Below are 22,906 nucleotides of genomic sequence, written 5' to 3'. Positions count from 1 at the left end.
ACCTTCCCTGGATAGACTGAACAGAACACATGGACACGTGCCCTGTTCTGGGGACAGGCACAGCAAGCATTTATTACATGGAATTTTAAAGCATAAAAGAAGCATCCTGGGCACACTGGTGGATATTGTCCAAGTCTCAATCCTTGACTGCTGTTATCTATACAGAGGGTATCCGAAGGCCATGCTTTGAAAAGCCCCATTTCACAACATATGATCAGACGTGAGGGGTGAAGTTCAGGTCTTGGTGATGTCAGCTAGAAACCTGACTTCTGTAGAAAAGTTTGTTGCTCAGAATGCTCCCAGAGTTGTGATTTCCAATTGGGGAAAAAAAAAAAAAAAGAAGTGGTGAAAGGAGGGGTCCCTGATGCAGTTCAGCAGAGTTCCTGTTTCGTACGAGAAACTCCATTTCACCAGAGCTGGGGAAGACCTCAGTGTCCTCTTGATTGTGACACATCTGTGAGCATGAGGAGTGGTCCTTCCAGACATCACAGTGTGTGCCCAGTGCAGCTTTAAATGTCAGCATGCGGTTCCTTTTTGAGGTGTGACACAAAGATATGTTTAGGCAGTGAGATAAAGCAGAATACTTTTCTATGGAGAGGATTTTAACTCCCTAGGTAATGGCTAGCTGCTTTTCAGACTTCTCTAACAGCATGAGAATGTCACTGGGAAACAACATCACAGTAATTTACTGGGGCCTTTCCTAGATGGCTGTGAGACTTGGAAATACAGTCACAGTTGTTTGCATTTGTGGAAAACTGCCTAGTGAGCAGTTCTCAAGCCCAAGCTCTTTGCTAAGACACAGAGTGGTTGGGCTCTGTACCTCACCCAAACTTTTCCCTCTCCCAAAGAAAAGACCATGTGCTCCTGAGGTGAGCAGGTGGGCACCAGGGCTGCTACCTCCCATGTGGTCCAGGAGCTGACTGCTGACTACTGACTACTACTACTGACTGTGGATGGACGTCTTGTGGCTTCTGTCTGAAACAAGAACCAAGCAAGCAAGCATAGTGCAAGGTAGTATCATAGAGTGGGTTTAATTTATTGTATGTGTTCTCCTAAATGAGATTGACTTTCTTTAAGCAGATGGTCATAGAAATGAGTTTTATATAAAGGAGCATAAACACTGTTTTATTAGGAGAGTCACATGAGCACACAAGCAATATATGTGTATATACATGCACACACACTTTTATTATATGTGTGTATGAGTTTCTATAAAACATACAGTGCTTGGTTTAACACTTGATGGTATTGTTCCTCCTGTGCTGGGAAGAGGGGCCTTGGCTGCAGAAAGGGCACACAGCTCTACACTGAAATTCAAGAGGTTGTGCACCACTGGGTGCCATCAGCCCAATCATGAGACAGGGAGTGGTGGTGGAGACAGGGACCGCATGGCTGAACTGAAGGCAGCATCTGACCTTCCAGCCAGAGAAAAGTAGGCAACGAACCTGGCATTTAAGTTTAATGAAGAAGACATGAGTGAGGTGGGGCTCAGAGGAACAAGAGAGAGTTGGAATAACACAAGCAGATCAGCAGTGTGGCTGAGCCTGTACAGAAAATCCACCCGTGGTTTTTATTGTAGGGAAGTCTGCTAAGGTCATCCACCCATTTCACTTGGTTGCTTTTGCATGAGGTGCTGCTTTTACCCAGGGAGGAGCACAGCATGGTCAGTCCCAGCCAATCCCAGATGTGAAATGGAGCCCGGTGTCGCCCCAGCAGGTGATGGAGTATTGATGGCAGCTCGTGGGGAACCTGCAGGCAGGAGCTGCTTGGTGAGAGGCTGTAGGGTTCGGTTGATGCACACACTTTCAGATGGCAACATCATGGTGCCATACGAGGATGGGTATCCTGGTGTGAAACGGGGAGTTCCAGGTATGGTTTAAAGAAGAAAAGTTAGTATGAAAATAGAACTGTTGGAAACCCCAAGCAGGTCCCAGCTCCCCCTGTCAGCAGAAGATGTGCTGCCAGGTGTGGCCACATGCTCCCTGCAGGCCAGCAGCACCCTCGCGCTGCAGCCGCTCCCCTGATGTTATCTTGGGGGGTGCCTCCAACTGCAGGCATCCTTCATCTGATGGCAGCAGCATGGCGCTGGGTGCAGGCACGTTTGCACCGAGAAGAATGTCAGGAAGGGAGCAAAAGCTGTGGCAATGCAGTTACTGATAGGAGCTGATAAGAGGAGGGATGAAATGTTCTCAGCGAGTTCACACATGAGTGAGGTGAGCAGCAGGAAACGTGCATGTCTCTGCTACTGCGCAAACGTGCTGGCTTGAGGCAAGCATTATGCAATGAATGAAATGTAGAGAAAGTGCTCTGCGCCCATGGGGGAGGATTCTGTGATTGTCTCATTGTGGTGAAATGCCCCATTTTCACACTTCTGCATCAGCTGTGGAGCAGAGCACAAGGAGTGCCTCCATGGGAGGGGAAGAGCGGAGTAACACCTCTGGTAGGGAGCCCCTCCTTGCAACCCCTGATCCTCTGCTGGACAAATGAAGCCACCAACATCATGTGTATGGTGGTCCAGCTCCCAGCAGGCTGTGTGCTGGGCATCCACACCGGGTTCCTTTGCAGTGCTCAGACCACAAATACCCCTCAGTTACTGCCCACCAGCTCTTCCATGCCATTGTAATGTGTTTTTTGGACACAGGCTCCCTTCAGGCCAGCACTGAGGTTAGACTGCTGGGAGCAGGGCTCGAGTACCCTGTAGGGCTCTGCTGGAGGCCCTTCCAACTCAGGCACATCCCTGCAGTCACCTGTGCGCAGGTGAAGTTATTGTGATCCGAAAGATAACTCATGCACACTTAAAGGGCTGCACACACCTGTATTATTAACCTTCAAGCAAGAAATGTTACTGCCTTCAAGAATGAATTCTGTTAATCAGAAGTATCATTAATGGAACTGCTTTAAAGTTAAGCAAAAGAAAGCTGTTTTTCCTCCTCTTTATATCTCTGTGCATATCTCTGTCCCTTCCAGCCTCCAGTACAAGACCATGAAATCTGGTTCGCTTGTATCCAGCCCTGTAGTCCAGCAGCTTCAGAGCGGAGCTGTGGAGCTCCTTGGTCACACCAACCTTCTCCTTGCTGCACAGGTTTTGATGGGAACCAGATGCCTCAGGGCTTGGTGAGGGTCATGTGTGACCTACCCTTAGCAAGGCCCCAGAAGCAGCCTGGTTTGGCTCATGTCCCAGGTCCTCAGATTCAAGGGAAGGTCAGCCAAGACAGTGCAAGACCACCATCAGTCCCCTTTATGGGGAGAGTGAGGTGGATAATGTTGCAGGGAACCATCCACTTACTCCCAGTGCCACAGAGGGGACCAGGATCTGCTCACATGGTGCCCATTTGCCACCCATTCCATGCAGTGTGTGGTGAAGGGACAGCAGCAAGCTGCTCTTCATCCCTGCAGGGAAAGAGTTGCAGGCAGCAGCTGGGTTGGTGCTGTGTTTGCTGTACAAAAGCCCCTGGTTCCAGGCAGAGCAGTGAAGTCTGGTCCTGCTCTGCGGCCCAGGCCCACTGATGCTGCAGGGAATGGTCCACACACTGCCAGATGGAGAGAACAGGAGGGTCATGACGTTAGACAGAGTTGGAGCCGGGTGGCTGGCTGTTGCTGTTGCTCTCAGAGGGGGTCTTTGCAGTGGAGGAGGTGGCCATGGAGCCGCTGTTCCTGAAGATGCGGAGAAGCCTCCGCTTATAGCCTCGGAAGGCAAAGAAGTAGATGATGGGGTCGATGCAGCAGTTGAAGTTCATGAATGCCACGGTGACTTGCAGGGACATCTTGAAGGCCTGCTGCTCACGGCAAGATGGCTGGTGAAGGATCTTCCTGACCATGAACTGGACAATGTTGATGTGGTAGGGGCTGAAGCAAAGCAGGAGGGCCAGCAGGACAACCAAGATGACTGTGAAGGCCCGGCGGTGGTGCCCATTCCTCACTGTCAGTGGGTTCTCCTTGGCGGTCTGGCAGAGCTTGAGGTTGATCTGCACATAGCACACCAAGATGATGCCCACGGGCAGGAAGAAGCCGAGCACACAAGCCACCAGGAGCAGGTAGGGCAGCTTAGGAATCTCCTCAAAGTTGAAGTATTCCATACATGTCAGCTTGTCGCCCATCCGGCGCGTCATGGGTCGAAGCAGGAGCGGTGCCGTCTGCAGGAACACCAGGAACCAGACGAGGGCGCAGACAGCCCTGGCATGGCTGACCCTGCGGGTCCTGCCAGGGTGCCTGGTGCGCACCACGGCGATGTAGCGGTCCACGCTGACGCAGGTCATGAAGTAGATGCTCACGTAGGTGTTCATGTAGAAGACAAAGGCGGTGACCCGGCAGAACCAGTCCCCAAAGGGCCAGTTAAATTCCAGGACATAGTAGGCGATCCTGCCAGGCAATGCCAGTGTGAAGAGGGCGTCAGACAAAGCCAGGTTCACCAGGTAGAGGTCGGTGGAGTTGAGTTTCTTCTTCCTGCGCTGGAAGGTGATGCAGAGAGCCAGGATGTTTCCGCAGGCGCCGAACACCAGCAGGGCAGTGTAGAAGAGGGAGAAGGTGACCTTGGCGGAGAAGTGGTGGTTGTGCACGTTGCAGCTGCTCTGGTTGGAGGTGATGTTGGCAGGTGCGGACGTGGCCACCACTGCAGCCATTTTGGAGCGTCTCGTGAGCCTTCTCTCTGAAGATAGGAACAGATGTAAAACCCCATCAGCAGGAGCAGCACCCTCAGGGCTGTCCCTTCATGCTCCCTGCCACCCCCGAGCCTGTCTCTCCTGCTCCTCACCACCCCCAGCAGCACACAGCCCGAGTCATTTGGAAAAATGCATCTCTCGTGATTTCGGTGTGAGCCGTGCAACAAAGGCTGTGACTCATTGTCTTCTTTCTGCTTCTTGTCACCATCTCTTTTTCTTTTTTTTAAACATCCAAGCAATACCAGAAAGGATGGCAGTGCGTGGGGAGAGCAGTTGCATCTTGTGCAAACAAGGTCCCAAAGTCACCCTGTGGCAGTGAGATCATTGATTCATCAGCACAGGGGCAATGGGGAGATTCACTGAGAAAACAGCCAGATGGAGATAGGGCTGGGGGGAGCTCAGGGTGCAGGCATAATTGCAAGGGAGCAGAAGCAGAAACAAAAAATTCAAAGGAAAGAGAGATTCCAGCCATCCTCATGCATACATGCCAATGCCCCATGCCATGCAAAGATGTGAGAGGAGCACTCCCCGCTACCAAGCGACACACCCTCCTTCTCCTTGATGTGCTTTGGGCTGTGGGTCAGTGCCTCCTGAGTCCTCCATCACATTGCTCCATTCCAAACAGCCCCATCCATCCACCTCCCATCCCTCCCTGTCTGTTCCCTTCCAACCCATCTGCATCCCATCCATCCTAGTCTGTTCTCATCCACTCCATCTCCATCCCATCTCACCCATCTCCATTCCATCCACCCCCGTCCATTCCCATCCCGCCCTTCCCTGTCCCATCCTGCCCTATCCAGCCCCATCCATCCCATCCATCCCCACCCTATCCATCCCTCGTGAACACTGCTCACCTCCTGTGCTGTTTTGAGGTCGTGTCCCCTGTCCTGTTGCTCTGTGGACACACAGCCCCACGCTACCTCCCACTCCAGATGGCTGAGGTGTGAACAGACAGAGAGACACAGGCACGCTGACAGACACAGGCGTACACCCACTCTGCTTCCCCCTCCTCCCCTTCCTCCTGCCCTGGCTCAGTGTGGACCCTCCCTGCAGGGCTCCTGCTGTGTGAGTGAGCGCCTCTCGGTATTGGCTCACGCTATAAAAGCACCGGGAGGTTTGGGTCTTTTTTTTTTTTCCTTCTTAGATTTAGTAAAACTGTGTTCTCGCTGGGCTTTTTTGTTGTTTTTTTTCTTTTCTTTTTTTTTTTCCTTTCTCGATGTATGAGAGGCATTTGGCTGCTGCGGGGTTATTCTTAGTAGAAGCAGATAAATGACTGTACCTGCTCAGCAATCGCTCCTGACATCTCTGCCGACTTTGGGTTTTACTCTGAAAACGTCCGTGAGGACACAAAACGCAAGTGAGCCAGGAGAGCATCTCCAGCCCTACTTCACACGCTCAGCCCCTTGGCCACAGAAGTCTGATGAGATCCCAACAAAGCCTGGATAAACCCTCGTGCAGTCTATAGTGTGGAACATCTCAAGCTGTCCCTCATTGCACTTCTGGGGGCAAACCTCCCTCTTTTGAGGGATGGAGAGACCATCAGCCATTGCTTCTTGAGACTTAAAGTTAGATAATTTGCCCTTTATTCTTAGGTTGCTACTGGTGGGATGCGCTTCCCCATGGACACCATTTACTGAAGGCTGCTGGAGCTTTCAAATCCCAGGAAGATTTTTATTCTCTTCTCAGTGGTTTGGGGTTTTTCCTTGGTGGCGGTGATGATCTGGCTTGTTTTCTTTGGTTTCTTCCTTCCAAAAACTCCCAATTAGCTAGGAAATTCCCATCAAGGGGCATTCAGGGTGCTACTGAAAAACACTGAGGCCAAGAAAAGTCGAGGTTAAGGTCACAGTTAAACTTAAATTACCCTCCATTGTAGTAAAGCTCAACCAATTATTTAATTGCATAATATTTGTAATGCTTTACAACAGAGCATTAAACTCAGCACTAATCTGTGTACTTGTGGATGGTGAGTCATGCGTATAGAAATTACACAGTGAATGGTATTGCCATGAACCACTATGACTTAAAGACTAATAATGAAAATTTGCTCGCAACCATCTATGAATGGATCTAATTCTGTTGCTTAGGGGTCTATATTGCTTGAGGGGAAAGATCTGCTGTGGAGACAATAATCCTTAGTAAGATGGGCTTTCTACCTGCACAGATGGCAGTAGTTAAGCCACCCAAACCTGCATGGTTCTCAGATGTCCTTGAGCTTCCTTCTCCATCATGGCAACACCCAGGGTTCTCCTGAGTGCACACCCAAGAGCAGATATGGGACCGACTTTTACTCAGCACGCATCGTGGGCTATGAGGTACCCCATGCTCCCACTGAGGTCACCGGGGTGAGTGCTGCCTGGCACAGGAGAGGTTCCTGGCTGCATTCCTGGTGTGCCTATCAGGAGAGATTTCTGTGGAAAATCTAAAAGCATCATCCCCAGGCCAGACCCGCTATCCCCATCCATCTCCAGGGCTGCTTGATGGGTGCAAGAAGGCACCACAACATCAGAATGGTGGACAGAGACCAAAATCTCCCAAGGGAAGGAGAAGCCAGAGGAGGGATAGGCCCTGCTGGCACCACCAGCCTCAATCACAACCAAGGAAGCCCAAAGGTTCCACGGTTTCTTCCAGGGCCAGTGCATATATGCTTGGGAATAAGGAGGGTGAAAGCAATGAGCTCCACCTGATTTTATTTCTTTTCAGTGCAGAAGAAAGGAAGTGGCTTCTTCTGTGCAAAACACACTCCTGCCCTGCATGCAGCAGGTGCAGCCTACAGGCGTGCAGCCCAGCCCCACCCGCTGCATGGCCCCACCAAACCCTTCCATGCTGCACCCACAGCTCCTTCAGGCCAGAAACCTGGCCTAGTGAACCAGAAGCTCTGGTGGAGCTCCTGCCTCTGAAGCATCCACGGGGTGCAGGGCTGGTGGGGTCTGGCAGCTCCAGGGCAGCCAGAGATGCAGGGCCCACCATGAGTGTGGCCTGCTCAGCATGGTTACATGTTGGTGTTACCCATCCTCCAATCCCCCTGTCATGCAAGACCCTGGACATGAGGGCATGACATGAGGGCTGCAAGCTGGCCCAAGTATTCTGGAGCTCCCTGCACCCCCTCTTTGATCCTGGGAGCCTTTACCCATGAGCTTTGTGTTGCACAGTAGAAGGGCCTGCCAGTGACTCCTCTGGGAGCTGTTCCCTCAGGCCAGTGTCACGCATGTCACCATCACTCAGCCCCTCAAGGCTGGTCTGCTTGTTCCACTCATGTTTGGCTCCATCAGTCACTGCAGTGGATTTCGTAGAATCATAGAATCGTTAAGATTGGAAGAGACCTCTAAGATCACCCAGTCCAACCACCAGTCCATCCCCACCATGCCCACTGACAATGTCCCTCAGTGCCACATTCACAGTTCAAGAACACCTCCAGGGACAGTGACTCCACCATGTCCCTGGGGCAGGCTGTGCATCGCATCACCACTCTTTCTGAGAAGCTTTTCCTAATATCCAGCCTACTCACACCAGAGCTGTGCTGTCCCACCAAGAGCCACCATTATCTCCATCTCCCTCTTGTCCCACAGGCTGCGGGGCCTTGCTCCTCAGGCCCAGAGCCCATGGGGTCAGTGGGAAGAGTTTGCAAAGGCCTCATACATGAGGGCACCAGGCTTGCTGCACTTGTGATCCCCGTACCCAAAGCAGTGTTGCTGGCAGAGCCTGTCCCAGAGCCTCATGTTGAGCAGGCAGCATCCTCTCCTGCCAGGGGTTGCAGGAAGCTTTGCACTTTCTTTCCATTGTATCATCGTCTCTCCTGGCTTCCTCCCCACTTAAGCTGTGGCTGCTGCTTTTGTCTTCAGGTGCAAAACATTGCCAGGAAGCTCGGGGTTTATACATAAAATCTCCCATCCAGGTGCTTTTGGTTTCAACACATGAGGCAGGGATTTTCCCCGCTGGGTGTCCGGCTGTTCACCTGGTGGGGAGCAGGACCACGGAGAGAACAGCTGGTTTTGGCAGCAGCTCACCCATTGAGGGCAGCAGCTGTGGGAGGAGGAAGGCGTTTGGGAAGCTTCAACTCAAGACGATGGAAACTGCAGAACCTATGTTGAGATTCTTACCACTTTGTGAAGAAAATCTCAAGAAAATAATTGGGTATTCTCGAAACCTGATCTCATCCTAAATCTTTGTCGGGATAAACATGTAATGATGCATGCTTCAGGAGATGACACCGAAGCCCCACACAGTGTAGAGGATTACTGAGAGGCAGCACACAGCACTGCTCAAGACCAGTTGGCTGCAGGAGGTGTCCCAAGGTCTGGCAGCACTCAGCCATGGGCTCCCAGCCGGGAGAAATTCACATCATGAGGCAACTTCCTCTGCTGTGTGTGAGCGGTGCTGGTCCCACGCCACCCCGCAGCTGAGAAACTCCATTTTGATTCTGCAGGAATGAGATGAAAGTTGTCTGAGTATCTGATTTCTGCGGTTAAAAACAATGTATAAACGTTTGTTTAAAAAAAAAAAAAAAAAGCAATCAGAAGGCGGGTTTGGAGATCAGAGGTCCTATTTTTATCTGTTTTTCCTCACAGTGGGGCCACACATGCTATGCGTGCACACACACTTCTAGGGTGCAGCTGTGGCACCAGCGAGAGCAGCGCGGTGCTGGAGAGCTGGGCTCCTTTGCTGGGGATGGCCTGTATACTCTGCTAGGCCTGGCTGCCTGGATGTGGCACGGCACGTGGGCTTGCCAGTGGCCTCTCCTGATTTGTTAAATGCAGCTTGAAAGTGGCTTCTTGGTGCCTTGCTGTGGGTGAGGGGCACCTCATAGAATAATAGAATCGTTTTAGTTGGAAGGGACTCTTAAGGGTCATCTATTCCAAACCCCAGCAATGAACAGGGACACCAACATCTAGACACCACAGCTAGACACCACTTGCTCACAGCCACATCCAGCCAGACCCTATGTCTCCAGGGATGGGGCATCCACCACCTCCCTGGGCAACCTGTTCCAGTGCCTCACCACCCTTGTCATTAAGAACATTTTCCTTATATCCAATATAATGGATCCCAAATGGCCAAAAGCTGGTGGCCTCGTCCTTGTGAGCACCCTGCCTCATCAAGGTACTCTTCCTGAGGGGCCTGCACCTCCCTGCAAAACCACAACCTTGTTGTTTTTATGTCTGAAAATGGAATGTTTCTCTTGAATTATAGTGGGAGAAATTGCTAATCTGTTTTTTTGGTAGAATTTCCCAGCAGCATTCATCCCCTAGCTGTGTTTCCACAACAGCCCCAACCCAAACAATACCTGCTGGGCCAAAGCTGTACAGAACCGAAAGACGTCACATAACAGAAAGTGCTGGGGAAGCGTAACCACAGAGCGTGCTGCAGCCCAACCTCCTGCCCTGCTCCCAGAGCAGAGGATGCTCCTGTTTGTACGTGCAGATGTGCACATCTCACGTAGGCTTGTACACAGTTCTGGGCTCCGTAGTACAGGAGAGATGTGGTGTTACTGGAGACTCCAGCAAACAACCACGAGGATGATGAAAGGACTGGAGCATCTCCCCCATGAGAAAAGGTTGAGAGAGCTGTGACTGCTCAGCCTGCAGTAGGGGAGCCTCAGGAGGATGCTATTAATGATCTTTCATTAATTACAACATTGGATTAATATAAATGATTAATTAATACATGAAGGGAGGGTGCAGAGAGGATGGAGTTCTTTCCAGTGATGCCCAACGCCAGGACAGGAGGCCCTGGGCACAAACTGTATCCCAAGAGGCTCCCTCTGAACACCAGGAGCTGTGCAGGTGCCGGAGCACTGGCACAGGCTGCCCAGAGGCTGTGGGGTCTCTTCCCTAGAGCTCTCCAGAAGCCGCCTGACCATGGGCAGCATGACTCTGCTCTGGTTAGTGCTGCTGGAGCAGGGGCTGGAACACAGGGACACAGAAGGCCCTGCCCGCCTTAGTCAGACTGGGGTTCTGGGATCTCCAAACAGCAGAGGATGTTATAAGAAGCTGGGAAAATGGGAATAGAGAAGCACTTTTAACACTCAACAGTAAATGGAGAACAATATTTCTGGGTGTGCCCTCAGCTTTTAAACTGTCCCATGGAGGACCATATTCATGCAACTAACACATTGTAGAAGGCTGGAAAAATTGGCTGTTAGTTCTCATGGGCCACAAAGGCTTTTTGGGGGTTCTCTTGCTTACCTACACTATTTTATAAGCTCATAAAGGTTGAAAGTCATTGGAGGTAGAGAACAGAGATGTTCTGGCACTCTTCAGCTGTGTGGAAAAACAAGGTGAGAGTCCTCCCCCAGTTAAACAGTACCAAATTCTGCGTGGGTCCCGCATTTCTCTGCAGATCCCTTCCCTAACTGGGCTGTTGCCCTGCTGACCACTTTAGACAGACAGAGCACTTCATTCAGCAGCCCCACATCCCTTCTGTCCCTCATGATTCTGTGCATCTACCCAAGAAAATGTCCCATTTTAGCTACACTGATTTTAAATCCATACATTTAATCAGATTATGGTTTTGGTTTTTTGTGTTTCTTTTTTTTGTTGTTTGTTTGTTTGTTTGTTTGTTTTGGTAATGCCTTAAACATCTGGATTACATTGAAGGATTTCTTTTCCAGTCTGCAAATGATGCTCTTTAGGGCTTTACTTGCAAGATCAGACAGATAGATCTTAAACCTTATCACTTTAAACAACCACTGGATTTGATCATTTCCACACATTCATTTTACACCTTTCCTTCTCCATGGTCATCTCCTGAGCCCACACTGCAGCTGGTCTCCTGCCTCATGCACCCATGAGCATGGTTACCAAATTATTCCCTTCAGAGTGGTATTTTTGCTTCCTGGGGTTTCACTCTCTTCACGTGTACTGATGTTTTAGCTGCTAATGCTTATTGAAAACACTTAGCTCTCTGAGCTTGTCTGTAGCAACCAGCGCTGCGCTGCTGCCGCACGCATCATTCTGAAACACTCAGTTGGAGGGAAGCGTTTGGTTCTTCACACCCCTCATCAAAGCCTGACCTCAAAGTTGTTTAAAATCGTGGTTACTTTTAAATAATGTTCAAATGCAGAAACGGGTCCCCATCCTCACACAGCTACAGTGCCTGCACTGCTATGGCATCCCACCTGTTCTTTAGCAGTGCCCAGCTTTGTCATGTGCCCGGTGCAATGTCACCTGGGGCTGACACCTCTGCAGAGGGCAGCATTTGTGCCCTTGTGCATAGAAGGTTCTGCCATCATGGCCCTCCTCTGCCTGTGAGCTCGGTGCTGCTGTAGGGGAGCTGGGACTGCTCCGGGTGCTGGTGGTCAGCATCATGATGGGTCAAAGCTGATCTGACAACAAACAGGAATCACACAGAATAGTTCTAAAAGGACAAGAAACAAAGGGGGTTTCTGAGGGAAATTTGAAGGGGACAGTAATTTCCCATCTCTCCAGAGCTGTAGTCATCTGATTACTTTAAATGGCCTTCATCATTGATTACTAAACATGGAACTTCACATGAGATGACCGATGTGCCTCTTTAGCACTTTCTGAAAACACATCCAATCAGGCTGTGACAATAGAGTCATTGTCCTGATCTGACAGGAGCACCAACTTCTAGGAAGGATAAAATCAGTACTCACTAGAAGTGAAGATAATGTTGTTTCAGCAGCTAGCCTTACTCACTCTTTGGGAGGTGCAGATAAGGATCACAGAAGCATAGAATCATAGAATCAATCATAGGATCATGAAATGGCTTCTATTGGATTGGAAGAGACCTCAAAGATCATTAAGTTCCAACCCCCTCCCACAGGCAGTGTTGCCAACTGCTAGATTAAGTACTAGATCAGATTGCCCAGGGCCTCATTCATCCTGAGCTTGAACACCTCCACGGATGGGGCATCCACAGCCTCTCTGAGCAGTCTGTGCCAGCACCTCACTGCCCTCTCCATGAGAAACTTCCCCCTGACATCTAATCTAAACGTCCCCTCCTTTAATTAAAAACCATTTCCCTTGTCCTATCGCTATCTACCCATGTGATTTCCCTCCTGTTTATAAACTCCCCTTAAATACTGGACCACTGAAAGATGATCACACTGGTTAATAATAGCCATATTAATAACGTGGCTGTGGCTGTCAGACTGTGTGTCTCCCTCTGAAAAAGCAATTTCTGTATTAATCTCCTTCTCACTGTCATGAAGACTACTGGACTATCCTGGCCATCACTAGCAGAACTGTGGGTCCCACCATCCTTCCTAAGCACAGGGCATTTTCTGGTATGATTCATGTTGACAGTGGAATTCATGTTTGTAAGTGGGTGTAGACTGCGGTGAAGGTGATTTTATTCTCAGAAATGTGCTTTATTCTTGAGATGTGGATATCTTTAAACTACTTTTTTGGATGTAGCATGTCTGTGGGCAGATTCCATGCAGCCAGGTGGGTGTAGGAGCCCACAAGGTTGTTGTGAAAGGAGAAAGTCTTTGAAAAGGATTATGCTGAACAGGGAAAGAGTGTGTGCTGCTTGGATGCAGTATGCCAGAAACCAGTCTGAGGTAAAAGAGAGGTTTCACACTGAGGTCCCTTAGCAAGGTCCACTGAGCAAAGTGTAACAAGATTCATATTCAAAATAAATATCTCCAAGCAGAGACCACACTCTCCACAAGACAAGTGTAGAGGAGATCCACTGGGCACCCCCAGTGCTGCTCTGCTCCTGCAGCACAGGACAAAAGCCACCCAATGCTGGGATGGGCCTTGGCACAGTGACATGTCAACACCTGCAGGGCTTCCAGGGGGCTCTGGACAAACCAAAGCCATGCTGATGCTGTCCCTTCATAAGATGCCCAGTGCCTATGGGGAGCCAGCGCTCTGATTCCCCTCTTTTCAGACACAGTCCAGCAAGGAGAGCTCCCATCCAAGCTGCATCCTAAGCATGTGCCTCTTCACTCTTAAATCAAAGAAGCTCTCAATGACTTATCTTTCTGATGGGCTTGAGCTCAGGATGGTGACACAGAGCTGTCAGCATGTCCTGGTGCAGATTCATACAGGTTGTGGGCAAAAAGTGATTGTTCTCATCTCCGGGTGATGGGCTGCACAGCAATTGCACTCGCCCTGTATAGGCAAGGAGGGAGGTGTGTATGGCTCCCTACCCCAGGAGGTGCAGAAAGGAGACAAGCCAGTAGGGCTGTGCAAATCAACCTGTGTTGGCTGAAGTCTTGGGGTTTGCCCTGGAGTCTGGTCTTGGGTGACAGGGCCAGTGGACTGCTGGGAGGTCACAGGAAGAAGTGCAAGAGAAGGAGACATCCTATTCTTCCTCCCCCTCCTCGCAGACCCACCCGGAGCAGGGAGAGAATGCAGGGGGAGATGGGGATGACGGCTCCCAGCCCACATCCTCTGCAAAACTGGGAATGCTGAAGAAATGGTGAGGAGTCAGTAAAAGGTGAAGACAGCAAAAAGTATTTGTTAATCCTCGGGTGCCGTTTTTAGGATTTGTAGAGGTGCAATCTGTGGTTCTTCATGATCCATTGAAAGTAGGCACGAGGAACGTGAGGAACGTCAGTTTGGGATTAGGCAGGAGCTGTGATTAAGCACCGGATTAATCTCCACTTACTGAAAGAACTAGCTCTGTTAATAGGAAAAACACAGGGGAGCAGCTCCGCACAAAGCCTCCGCCGGCAACCACGGGCACTCTTGGATGCAAACAGCAGAGCCCCCGTCGCCCAAACGCCAATTCCCTTCGCTCTCTCGGAGGTGCTAACGAACAGCAGCCGTCCTCACAAGATTTTCGCTGGGCTGTGGAGGAAGAGCAGCTTCCCCACTAGAGGTCACCGTTTGTACGACGTTGCGGGCGGGCTGTGGGCAGCGCCGTGGGGCACTTGCTTGACTGTTGTTAGCTGCTGTCAGTTGTTAGCATCATGATTAAATATTTTAATGAAATCTAATCACCGCGGCGGTCACAGAATCACAGAATCACAGAATGGCAAGGGTTGGAAGGGAGAATCATGAAGCTCCAACCCCCCTGCCACAGGCAGGGCCACCGACCTCCACATTTAATACTAGACCAGGCTGCCCATCCAAGCTGGCCTTGAACAGCTCCAAGGAGGGGATCGGAGGGTTTATCTCTGCCCCAGGGCTTCCCCAACCTCCTTCCTTTGATGTTTTCACCGCCCTCGAGTTCAGTCCTCAGCCGCTGGGGCTGGCGGGCCCCCATTTGCATGCCTCAAACCTTGCTGGGTAGGATGAAGTCTGAAAGTCCCCGCCGTGGTCTGAGCCAGGTTTCACTTTGAATGACTGGGTTGCCTCAAAGCCAAACTGAAACAAAGCCTCAAGCTAACTCACATGAACTCAAGCCTCGGACTGTTGCACCTCATCTCTTATTGTTAGAAGGAAACAATTCGCAGCCCTTTCACCCCGCCATCCCTCCCGTTAGAAACCAGACACAACACCCTCAGTTTTGGGGCGAAACTGAGAATGGGGTTTGCTGTCAGTGGCTAGCTCTGCATCTTGCTGCCGGAAATGCCGGCAGCAAATCACAGCCGACATCGAGCAAACCCACTCTTGCTTTCCCTGCTGGTGCTGCCTGCACCCCCGTGCCAGCCCTATGTGGGGAGGGGGAATGCATGGGGTCGTGCTGCACTAGGATGGCACTGCCCTACAGGGACCCCAACATCCCCCATTGGAAACACTGCTCTTGCAGTGGGTGCTTCCATGTTCCCAGAGCATTCCAACTCGCTCCTGAACTTTGCAGGCACATCTTAACCACCTGCATTTGTACAGGCAGTCACACCACACAGCTCTGCAGCCCATTGGGCTTCAAGGGGAAGTGGAAGGAATAGTGGTGGGAGGGGATAGGTAGAAGAGGGTTTGCTACCACCTGAATTTGCAAAGGGGAAAGTGGCAGCTGTGTTTCTCCCCAGCAGCCAAGCAGGAACAGTGCTGGGCTGCAGCAGCTGCACTGCTGTTGCTCTTTACCTCCGTTAACATTAGTCATCACGAGAGCAAACGTTGCTCCCTGGTAAATAAGAAGGCGCTGGTGCAGCTGCTGTGTTTGAATTCATTGCCAGGGATAGTCCTTGTTACACAGGTGGAGAAGGAAGAAGGAAAGACGCCAAGAGAAGGACGCACACCTCTGTAAGGGCAGCAGGGTGCATCACATAAAGCCCTTCCTGCTGTCAGAGCCCACGTGGTGCCTACACTACCCCAAAGCCAGGGTAAATGCTGATGCCTTTCCTGGGGCATCTCTTTGGCAGGTGGGGCACATCAAGCAGAGGAAGGTGAAGGTCTAGAGCCATCCTCTGCTCACATGCCCCTCATGACCAGCTGGGTGTGACCTCAGCAGGCCGCTTCTCACTAGGGAGCCTGTGAATACCTTTACAGCCCAGGCCAGAACTGGCTCCTGCAATCTGCAGTGCTGGTACCCCAGCCCTATCCTTTGCTAGGCATTGCAGGGGCAGAGCACAAGTGCTGGGCTGTGTGGTGCTCCCCTCGCTGTGCTACAAAGCTCTTACAGCAGCTGTGGAAAATCAATAGGAAAATGTTGCTAATAAACCCTGTGAACCATAGGACTGAAATTATCAAAAGCCAGTGCAGCTTTACTGCATTTTATGCCAATTTGATAAAATCTGCTTCTCATCTACCCTTGGAGGTGTGTGACCAGAGTGATTGATTGAAAGCAGGCCAGGAGAAGCCCAAATGAAAAACCCACTGTGGGTATGGGACAAACTCCATTATGGGGAGGCAGGTGCTGATTAGAGACCATAAACACCTGAAGTGAAATAACAGGGTGAGTTGAGGCGATGGAACACGCATGGCTCTTAGGAACCATATGGGAAGGTGAATTGCAAGGAATTGCAGGCTGATAGGGGACTGCTCCCAGCACCAAATGACTACAGAGGGGTCTATCCACACCATGTTTGCTATCTGGAGAGCATTTCTTAAGCCAGCGTTTACACAGCACGAGGATCTTGGTGCAGTTCAGCTTTGCATCACTTCTGACTGCTCTGTTGATAACTGTGGCAAGATCTAAGCCAGGAAAAGGCTAAAAGATAGCACAGGTTCTTGGTTTTGTTAAAGGAAATTTATAATATTTTGACAGAATGACTTTTTGAAATATAGAAACACAGCATGAATGTCTCGTGTTAAACCATTACTTTTGTCCAGTGAGTGTTGGTGTCTTTGGATGCAGTACCTACATTCAGATATCTGCAGAGCCTTTCTTCATGTGAGAAACAAATTTAAACTATAATATTGTTGATGGAGACCCAACCAGTGGAGCTGAGATCTTCTGCAGTCTCAGGTGCGGAAAATAAAGCAGGGAAAATTGAATCTGGGAGCAATATTGGGTACAGCCTTGTAGCTTAATCAGTGAATTTTAAAAGACAGCAGCTCTGTTGGTTTATATTTCTTAAATTTGAGACATAATCCTGCTCTGATTTGAGTCAATGGGAGTTTTGCTGTTGATTTCAGAGGGACGAGAATCAGGCACTCTGTCTGCTCCAGGCCTGACTGTTTTATTTGGAAATTTAACTTTTTAAAACACACACTTTGCTCTTAAAAAGCTACAAAGTAGAGCAAGTAATTACATTAGGCTATACCTGAAGCTCCAGAGAATTAATACAAAGGCTGCTTGGCTCTCGCCAACTTTCACTGTTAGTTTTACTAGCGCCATATGCAGCACTACCTTACCTGCTTGTTTCACTTAGGAAACTCATTGGGGCTTTCGTTATTTTTTTTTAAGAGGCGCTTACAATATACACAAACAAGGGCTCTAGGGAGTGGGGACCAGCTCAGTGGCCCACTTGGTGTCCATATCAAAGAAATCAGAGTTGGAGCAGGTCTGCTTGCTCCATGACCCCATACTTTCTGCAAACATTGCTCAGGAAAGCTCTCCTTTGGGTGGTTTGTGTGGCTTGCTGTCAGACAAGAGCCTGTGAAGTGAGATTTATGGTGTTATTTGGAGCACTGCTGTGGCCTAGGAGGTGGGGAGCTGGGAGAGGGGTGGCAGCAGCAGCCTGGAGATGTTGAAAGGCTGGGGACAGCCAGGAAAGGGTTTGAGGGCAATTTTCCAAGGATAGCTGGGGAAGGGGTGTGTGCAGAGGAAATATTTTGCTAGAAAAAGCAAATCCTGTGGTTTTCACACTGCTAATCCCAAGGTAGGAGAAGAACTGAATGTGAATTTAGCACCAGCTTCAAATCATATCAAATCATACAGACAAGACTTCCCATAAAGTTCAAAGCAGGGATTGTCTTCTAACAGATGGCTTTGCTTGGGCAGAGGAAAAGTTTCCGCACACAGACTGGCTCAGTCTGACAGACGGGACATAGAAGTAATGTCTGAGCAGGAAAGGATGAGGGATTTGTCACCATGAGACTTAAAAGTGAAGCAAAGCTTTGCCTGCACCATGCCATGCATCAGTGTGTAAGTGGCAGAAAAAGGAAAGGTGGCAAACAAGGGGCATCCAGGTTGATCCTCAGGAGGCGCCATGCTTGCAGGCATGTCCTGATGGGGGATTTCAACCACCTGGATATCTGCTGGGATAGCAGCATGGCGAGTGGCAGACATTCCAGGAGATTCCTGGAGTCTGTCGAGGACAACTTCCTGGTGCAGGTAATAGGTGGACCAACCCAAGGTGAAGCCTTACTGGACCTGGTGCTCATTAATGCAGTAGAGAGCGTTAGAGAAGTTAAGATTGGAGGCAGCATGGGCTGTAGTGACCATGCCTTGGTGGAGTTTGTGATCTTGAAGAATGCGGGCCTGGCAAAAAGCAGAGCTAGGACCCTGTGCTTTAGGAGAGCAAACTTCTGGCTGCTCAAGGAACTGCTGAGTGGGATCCCCTGGGAAACTGTCCGTAAGGGCATGGGTACAGAACAAAGCTGGCAGCTCTTTAAAGACACCCTTCTGAGAGCACAACGGCTCTCCATCCCCCAGCAGAAGAAGTAGAGCAGGGGAAGCAGGCAACCGTTGTGGCTGTGCAAGGACCTGCAGCTTAAACTGAGAGAAAAGAGGGAAATGTACAGAAAATGGAAGCAGGGTTGTGTAGGCTGGGAAGAATACAGGACTGTTGTCTGTGTGTGTAGAGATAGGATTAGGAAAGCCAAGGCGCAGATGGAGCTGAACCTGGCGAGGGATGTGAAAGATAACAAGAAGGGGTTCTACAGGTACATAGCCAGGAGGAGACAGGCCAAGGAGAGTGTTCCCCCTCTGACGAAAGGTAACGGGGAGCTGGCTTCCTCAGGCGTGGGAAAAAGCTGAGGTACTCAGTGAGTGCTTTGCCTCAGTCTTCATGAGAGGTCAGGCTTTCCATGTTTGCCAGGACCATGAGTCCCTAGGTGAGGGTGTGGGGAGTGGTTTCTGTCCCACTGTAATGGTGGAACAAGTTCAAGTCCTCCTCATGACACTGAAAATTTATAAGTCCATGGGGCCAGATGATATCCATCCTAGGGTTCTGGAAGAGATGGCTGATGTGGTTGCCAAGCTGCTCTCCATCATATTTGAAAAACTGTAGCTGTCTGGTAAAGTCCCCGATGACTGGAAAAAGGGAAATGTTACTCCCATTTCTAAGAAAGGGAGAAAGGAGGACCAGGGGAACTACAGGCTGGTGAACCTCACCTCCGTGCCTGGGAAGATCATGGAGCAGATCCTCCTAGAGGCTATGTTAAGGCACATACAGGATAAAGAGGCAATTTGAGACAGCCAGCAGATCATGCCTGACCAATCTAGTGGCCTTCTATGATGGAATGACAGCTTTGGTAGATGGGGGACAGGCTACGTAATCTACCTGGACTTCTGCAAAGCCTTTGACATGATCCCTCACTACATCCTTCTCTCTAAATTGGAGAGGTGTGGATTTGAAGGATGGACTGTATGATGGGTTAGGAATTGGCTGGCTGGATGCAGCCAAAGGGTTGTGATCAATGTTTCTGTGTCAGGGTAGAGGCCGGTCGCAAGCGGTGTCCCTCAGGGGTCAGTCTTGGACCAGTGCTCTTCAACTTCTTCATCAGTGACACAGACAATGGCATTGAGTGCACCCTCAGCAAGTTTGTGAATGACACCAAGCTGAGTGGTGCATTCGATACATTGAAAGGGAAGGAAAGGAAGCCATCCAGAGGGACCTGGACAGGCAAGAGAAGTGGGCCTACGAAAATGTAATGAAGTTCAACAAGGCCAAGTGCAGGGTGCTGGGGTAATCCCAGGTATTTACAGAAAATGGGAGAAGATCTCTTTGAGAGCAGCCCTTCTGAGAAGGACTTAGGGGCCCTGGTGGACAAGAAGCGTGCTTGCAGCCAGGAAGGCCAGCTGTGTCCTGGGCTGCATTAAAAACAGGGTGGCCAGCAGGGAGAGGGAGGTGATTGTCCCCCTCTACTCGGCTCTTGTGAGGCCCCATCTGCAGTACTGCGTCCAGGCCTGGGTCCCCCAGTACAGGAAGGATGCGGAGCTCCTGGAGCGGGACCAGAGGAGGGCCACTAAGATGATCAGAGGGCTGGAGCACCTCTCCTGTGAGGAAAGGTTGAGGGAACTGGGCTTGTTTAGCTTGGAGAAAACTCCAAAGAGACCTCATTGTGGCCTTCCAGGGAGCATATAAACAGGAAGGGGAACGGCTGTTTATGAGGGTGGATAGTGATAGGACAAGGGGGAATGGTTTTAAATTGAGACAGGAGGGGTTTAGGTTAGATATTAGGAGGAAGTTTTTCGCACAGAAGGTAGTGATGCACTGGAACAGGCTGCCCAAGGAGGTTGTGGATGTGCATCCCTGGAGGCATTCAAGGCCAGGCTGGATGTGGCTCTGGGCAGCCTGGTCTGGTGGTTGGCAGCACTGCACATAGCAGGGGGTTGAAACTAGATGATCATTGTGGCCCTTTTCAACTCAGGCCATTCTATGATTCTATGGTGTCCACCATAGTGCCACCACCCATATCCCCACTGCTGGCCATCAGAGGGGTTCTAACTGGTAGATATAAACTAGGAGAAACAGGGCAGAGTCATTTACAGCTGAAGCTTGGGTGTCAGAGCACCACAGCACTCTCTCCTAAGGACGTGCATGCCATTAGCTGTAGCTACTCAGTAAACAAGAGCAGCACCCAACTTACATTCTCATTTCTCAAGTTCACGTTACAGTGTAAGACTTAGCAAAGCATAGTTTTATATGCTAATTTCCTTACGGTAAAACCCTTACTGTATGTTGTTCATTGATATCAAGCAGTGTACATGCAAGAGTAGACTAATATGTATATATTAACAATTTTATGGGTTCAAGAATTACAGTGTGCTTGCTTTATTTAGGTGGTAAACTTTTTTAATGAGTCTGGAGGGTGCTTTACATGAAAGTAGTGACTCTATCTTGAAATCTCTTTCCATGTTTATTAGAAATGTGTTTCACTTTACCACGCAAAAAAGCCAAGGAAACATGCAGCCTTAAAGTCTAATGAAGTAGTTACTCGTGCAGTCAAAGTTCATAAATTTTAAATACATTTAATTTATAAATTGGAAACATAGCTTGCACTGGCTTTTTCAAGATTATTACTTTCCACAGGGGTCTTAGGCTAGTTGTCAGGTCAAACTGGTTGCCTCTTTTCTTTCAAAACTGAGGCTAGATCTTCACGATTCACACACATTCACATTGATGCTTTTCAAGAATAAAATAAAATGTAAAAAATCAGTTATCTAGAATATTAAAAATTGTAACCCAGCCTGTAGCCTCTTTGTTCTCAACTCAGATAAGATTTGCTTTGGAGCTGACACTAATAGAGAGCTCTTTCTCCTGGCGAGAAGCCCTTTGTCCCCCAGAGATCTCTTTTTTGAGCTAATTGCAGAGTGTGTTACCTGCAGCAGCAGACTGAGCCTGACTCCAGTCTCACACCAATAAAATCTCAGTACCAGGCTGGGTCAAGAGCCCAGCCCTGGGAAGAGAGAATTTAGAGAGAGAAGGGGTAAAACAAAGACCGCAGCTCCCCACTTTTGTTCTTTGCCCTCTGCATTTGCTCATCTGTCCCTCGCAAGACACTTAGCACAAGCTCTGCCATAATCAGTCTCCTTTGCAAAGCAGTCTCAGGCACAAAGCCTGCTGTAGGGAGGGAGGGCATCTGGTTGTCCTCTGTCTGCATCAAGAGAAGCCAGGTATCCACTCAGCACCCATGGGGCACCCCACAGCATGGTGAAGCAGCAACTTGCCAGTGGCTGCAGGACCTGGACAGCTACTTGGTGGCTGGGAGATGATGGACGTCGATGCCGGGGCTGCAAATAATTTTGTGGAGATCTTACAAAAACCAGAATGTGCCTATGGTAAGGGAAAGTGTCAAGCTCACCATACCCAAAATCATGATTTTGGTGTTAAATTTGAGTTCTCTTCAACTGTATTGCTATGAAAAGAAGCTTTGGGGGGATGTTGTCTTTGGGAACTGAAGGGTATCCAAACAGGTCAGTTATACCCAAGCCATTTCAAAATGTTGTTTTCCCATTTGGCCTTTGGTGATGGACACACCACAGTACACTCAGTACTCCAATGCTTCAATCTCCTCTATCAGCTAAAGTTTTTTCTAACAGGTGTTTCTCATCAGGGCCATTGCTGCACCATACACCCAAGTGACTCCATCCTCAGCCACAAGGACAACTTTTGGAGCTTCTGCCAAAGAAAGCTGTGAGGTGACACCACCTGAATTCCTGGTATGTCTCTGCTCTGCACCACTGTGCCTCCCACCTCCTCTATCAGTCAACCCAAAAGCCCCTATGTAGCTGCAGAGCCATCAGCATGCATCAGACCTGGCCAGCGCAGGGAGCAGGGCTGGTAATTGGAAAGGGGAATTGCAACGCACCAAAGCTTATCAGAAAACAGCTGGGGAGAGCTTAGCATCCCTCCTTGGGGCCCAGAGTCCCAAGTGGATTTGCAGCCTCTTGTTTGGCAGGATAGCAAGGATGCGTGTGGCTGCTCTGCTTGGAGCAGTACAGGAGCAGAAAACCAGCATTGCCCCATGCTTAGGGCACCTACAGTCCCCTGATTTTTCTGGGGTAGCCTTAGGCACAAGGCACAGCACAAGCAGCTATTTTCTGAGGTATCTTTTACTCATTAACTGGATAGTCTAATTATAGCTCTGACAAGAGCAGGCAAGGGATGGCTGGGTTTTTGTGCACTCCTCCCAACCATTCACATGCAGGCTCCTGCCCAGGTGACATCAGATAAACCAGTTTCTTGGTGCCACCAACATGGGTAAACTCAGGACTTCAAAGCCCAAATCCTTGAACAGGAATTGTTCTCTCCCATTGTCAGAATGGGTCCATCAGGAGCTCCT

The 22,906-nt window shown here is 49.8% G+C and overlaps 1 protein-coding gene and 2 long non-coding RNA genes across 6 annotated transcripts in view; 1 reads left to right on the top strand and 2 right to left on the bottom strand.

Annotated features, from left to right (window-relative positions):
• Positions 1 to 522: 522 nt before the first annotated feature.
• LOC116217810 lies at positions 523 to 3,837 on the top strand. The gene is made up of 3 exons (XR_004162522.1): positions 523 to 614; positions 849 to 1,011; positions 3,759 to 3,837. It is a non-coding gene; the product is annotated as an uncharacterized LOC116217810 (long non-coding RNA).
• On the bottom strand, positions 1,018 to 5,840 carry LOC100542157 (G-protein coupled receptor 183-like). The gene is made up of 2 exons (XM_019610331.2): positions 5,513 to 5,840; positions 1,018 to 4,645 (listed from the first exon to the last, which is right to left on the bottom strand). The coding sequence occupies exon 2, from the start codon at positions 4,617 to 4,619 to the stop codon at positions 3,564 to 3,566; it is 1,056 nt and encodes a 351-aa protein (XP_019465876.1). The 5' UTR covers positions 4,620 to 4,645; positions 5,513 to 5,840; the 3' UTR covers positions 1,018 to 3,563.
• A 2,176-nt stretch (positions 5,841 to 8,016) lies between these two features.
• Positions 8,017 to 22,906, bottom strand: part of LOC104917428 — a 29,333-nt gene continuing 14,443 nt past the window's right edge. For 2 of the 4 annotated variants that reach the window (XR_004162521.1, XR_004162520.1), the window contains exon 5: positions 20,869 to 21,854. This is a non-coding gene — a long non-coding RNA (uncharacterized LOC104917428). Of the gene's footprint in view, positions 9,076 to 20,868; positions 21,855 to 22,906 lie in introns of those variants that run through there. The other 2 variants (XR_796854.3, XR_796853.3) reach the window with 2 other exon arrangements.

This window comes from Meleagris gallopavo, chromosome 1 (genome assembly GCF_000146605.3).
Source record: "Meleagris gallopavo isolate NT-WF06-2002-E0010 breed Aviagen turkey brand Nicholas breeding stock chromosome 1, Turkey_5.1, whole genome shotgun sequence".
Lineage (NCBI taxonomy): Eukaryota > Metazoa > Chordata > Aves > Galliformes > Phasianidae > Meleagris > Meleagris gallopavo.
Note: the sequence above shows the minus strand (reverse complement) of the source record. Positions and strands in the feature narration are given on the sequence as shown.

Bases quoted from the DNA above. Each gene is read 5' to 3' on its own strand.
- LOC100542157 (XM_019610331.2), bottom strand. From the start codon at position 4,619: ATGGCTGCAGTGGTGGCCACGTCCGCACCTGCCAACATCACCTCCAAC.